The 3,547-nt window shown below is 36.3% G+C and overlaps 1 protein-coding gene across 2 annotated transcripts; it reads left to right on the forward strand.

Annotated features, from left to right (window-relative positions):
- The first annotated feature begins 436 nt into the window (after positions 1-436).
- On the forward strand, positions 437-1,984 carry LOC111407941 (zinc finger Ran-binding domain-containing protein 2-like). Of its 2 annotated transcripts, XM_023037667.1 has the most exons (4): positions 443-592; positions 765-1,110; positions 1,390-1,460; positions 1,795-1,984. In XM_023037667.1, the coding sequence occupies exons 2-4, from the start codon at positions 782-784 to the stop codon at positions 1,806-1,808; spliced, it is 414 nt and encodes a 137-aa protein (XP_022893435.1). In that variant the 5' UTR covers positions 443-592; positions 765-781; the 3' UTR covers positions 1,809-1,984. The 2 variants fall into 2 exon arrangements, with proteins under 2 accessions (XP_022893434.1, XP_022893435.1); XM_023037666.1 differs by having other exon boundaries at positions 437-1,110.
- The last annotated feature ends 1,563 nt before the right edge of the window (positions 1,985-3,547 follow it).

Consider the following 3,547-nt stretch of genomic DNA (forward strand, 5'->3'; position numbering starts at 1 on the left):
TCCATCTTCAAATGGGTTTTGAATTATTGCAAAAAAAAGGAGTCAAACCTTGCAAAGAAGAATGGAATTCGGCAATGGATGTGCATTATAAGGAATTGATTCCCATGTGAACATTTGTCATAGCTTTCTAATTTGAACCTCAACTATGTGGAGAAGCCTAATCATCAACAGGGGATATATGCAGCCTACGTGGAATGCACACGTGTTATTCCACATCATCCACTCGAGCCATCAACGTCAAGAAGTGACGTAGGCTAAATATCCTGTCACGTCGCAGATAACATCTTCCCCTCATAACACCTTACCTAAAATGGATACAGAATATGGAATAATACTAAAAACTCTTTACATGATAATGCATTGGGAATCAAACAAGAAAGTAGCATTGTTGCTCCTAAGTTTGAAAAATAAGTGATTCTATGCATGCACAGGGTAGTTCATAACTTCAAACCCTCCCCTGCACGTCCCCTCATCCAAGTATATAACTGCCCTAGCTCATTTGCCAATTCATTTCACTCCAAGCAATCTCTTATTCTATCAGTACACTTGCCAATACAGCAAAATTTTCTTTAAATTCATTATCTTTCTTCAGGTGAGCCCTTATTCTTCCTTCATTGAAGATTTCTTAATGCCTTCTCTTATGTGCTTGGTTTTTATGCCGCTTTGGTATAGTACTCGATTGGTCTAGACAATGCATAGACGGGGTTATGTTGTGGCTAGAATTCGTATTTTTCTTCTTACTACTATTGGCTTTCTATTTTTAGATACAAACATACAGTCAATGAGTAGTGGAGATTGGATGTGTGCTGCATGCCAGCATCTCAACTTCAAGAAACGCGAGTCGTGCCAACGATGTAGCTGTCCTAAATATGCCACCGAAGTCGATGTGTCTGCTTATGGGATAAACAGAACAGAAGTCTTAGCTGGAGACTGGTATTGTAGCGCTTTGAATTGCGGTTCACATAACTATGCAAGCCGAACGAGCTGCTATCGATGTGGTGGATCAAGAGATTATTGTGGATACGACGCTGGAATGACGGCACCTGCTAGTTATGCATACGACACTAGTGTGCTCCCTGGATGGAAAACTGGCGACTGGATTTGCACCAGGTAAATCCATTCCTTCTTTAACATCATAATCTTTTAAATGAGATGGTTCAACAACAAGTTCAAGTTAACTTTGCGAGTATAAAAGGAGAGGAGTTATACTACACAACTAAAAGGATATTGACATCAACACACACCACACAAGTGCGCATACACACACACGAATAGAGACGCATTTATGTGCACGTACAAACAAAGGGAGTTTAATAAGTGAATAAGATATGAGTATGTAATTTCATTGGATTTCTATATCTAATATGAGTGTATTTTACATATGACCAGATTAGGATGTGGTGTGCACAATTATGCTAGCAGGACAGAGTGCTTTAAATGCAAGACACCTAAGGATTTTGGTAAGCAATTTACAATAAATGCTAGCTACAATGTTGTAACAATCCAAGCATTTGCTCAAGCCGTTAACTCATATGTAGTGTCTGTTTTGGAAATGTCTATGCTCATCTTACCCTTCTTCAATTTATTTTGCTCAATTGGTACTAAAATTCAACTTGACTTTCTCATAAGGTAGAGGGGCATCATGGGAAACGTGAAAGAAATAAGGATAAGATGGACACATACTCTCCCAAAGTGAATAAGACTTGTCATTTAATAGGGGGCACATGCCTGGATCATCACAAATATGGTTTCTTGATTCAAGAAACTTATATATTTCTCCTTTTTCTTTTTCAGGAGGAGCACTGTGAGAAAGTGAACTAAGCAAGAACTACATTTATTGCATCAGAGAATGACTAGAAGTTACAATCCTTGACAACTCTCTCTAAGGAACTCGGCAAAATAGCATTGTAACTTCGAGAGAGTTTTATTTTCTTTTTCCATGTACTTCTTCAAATAGTTAACTCAAGAAGGATTTCTTACTTCACTGAGTGGTGCAACGTGTTTTCATTTTTTATTTTTTTTTTTACCCTTCACGCATTTGATTGATGATATTTAGTTAGGCCTATGCAGAAATTCAAAGGCATCGCCACAAGATTAGCTATGTAGTGTAGTTTAATATTGTTTACCAAATGTTAGGTTAAGAGCAGAGTTCAATAAGATTCAGAAGATGTTAAGATTCACAGAATCTGTATTAGTAGTTCAATTCTTATTCTTGTGCAACAAAGGATTGGTTCCTTTAGAACAGCATAATACCAACTCGCATGAAAAGAAATCTTAATAATTCACACTGGATAAGAACTAGATGCTCCCTCTTTATGAGCAACTACGAAGAGAGTCAATTGTAACTTTTTTTTCTCAATTGGTTTCTCAATTCTTTGGGCCCTCGACTTTGATCAAATGATCAAGCGAAGAAAAATTATTCGCCTTTTCCTTTTCTTTCGGTCCGCTAGAACATCGCATTTGTTTAGGATAATGCTGATCTTGGGAACTAAAGTAAGCTAAAAATCTGTCCAAAATAAGCTAAAATGTCTTGTTTCTGAGGCATAAATTTGGTTCTCCACATTTTGACTTGATGAAATGTTTGAAAAGAGATAGAATGCTGCTAGTGGTGGTCCTGAGAAAGATTTGTTTATGTTTTGTCCCCCCACACCCCATCTCATCTCAAAACTTTGAAAAGATTCACTGGTCCTTGATACCTTAGCTGCTACAATATCACATGCTTTGGGGTGTTAAGACATGAAACAATTGATTGGTTTCATGAGACTAAAATTGGTTCCCTGGCCTATGTCCTGGGTCCCACTGAAGCTGCAGCCGCCTCCTCCGCTCACCGCTTGTCGAGCCACCGGCAATCACTCTTCCACGTTGTGTCTGTAGCTCATCCTCATCAATTGCATCCAACACTTTTCGTTGTTGTGTCATTACACTAGTCATTTTTGTTTAAACAAGTCCATATATTTATGGAATTGAATTATACACACGTGTGCGCACGCGCGCACACACATAACTATATATTGTTTGACTAATCCAGTGTTATAGAATCTAAAATTTTGATTTAAATGCGAGTTTTTTCGATTTTGAAAATTTTCACATGACTCGCTCGTTTCTTGTTTATGATGGTTATAAATATGAAAATAGACTTTTTTTCGATATAAAGAACATGTATAAAGATTTGTTAATTTTACAATTAAAGGATTCTGAAGCTGATATTCATTGATTAGCAAAATTGATATAAAAAAATTGACAATATTAACATACTATTGATCAAATTATATTCATTCAAAAAAAAATAATAAAATAAAAAAATCCGACTGTGAAATAACTCCTAAACTATTCGATAGAACAAAAATCCCTAGTTTACTAAACTATAGGAATTAAATACGTCGTGATCCTTGCATCCATCTTATTAAAAATAATAATAACGAATGAACAGGATTAAGATGAATATGAATAAACATGGAAGTTTAAGGATTTGGATGCAATTTAAATCAAACTGGAACAATTCGAGCCCATTGGTGCATAAAAGGCTCATTTCCCTTTCAAACACAAG

This window comes from Olea europaea, chromosome 13 (genome assembly GCF_002742605.1).
Source record: "Olea europaea var. sylvestris chromosome 13, O_europaea_v1, whole genome shotgun sequence".
Lineage (NCBI taxonomy): Eukaryota > Viridiplantae > Streptophyta > Magnoliopsida > Lamiales > Oleaceae > Olea > Olea europaea.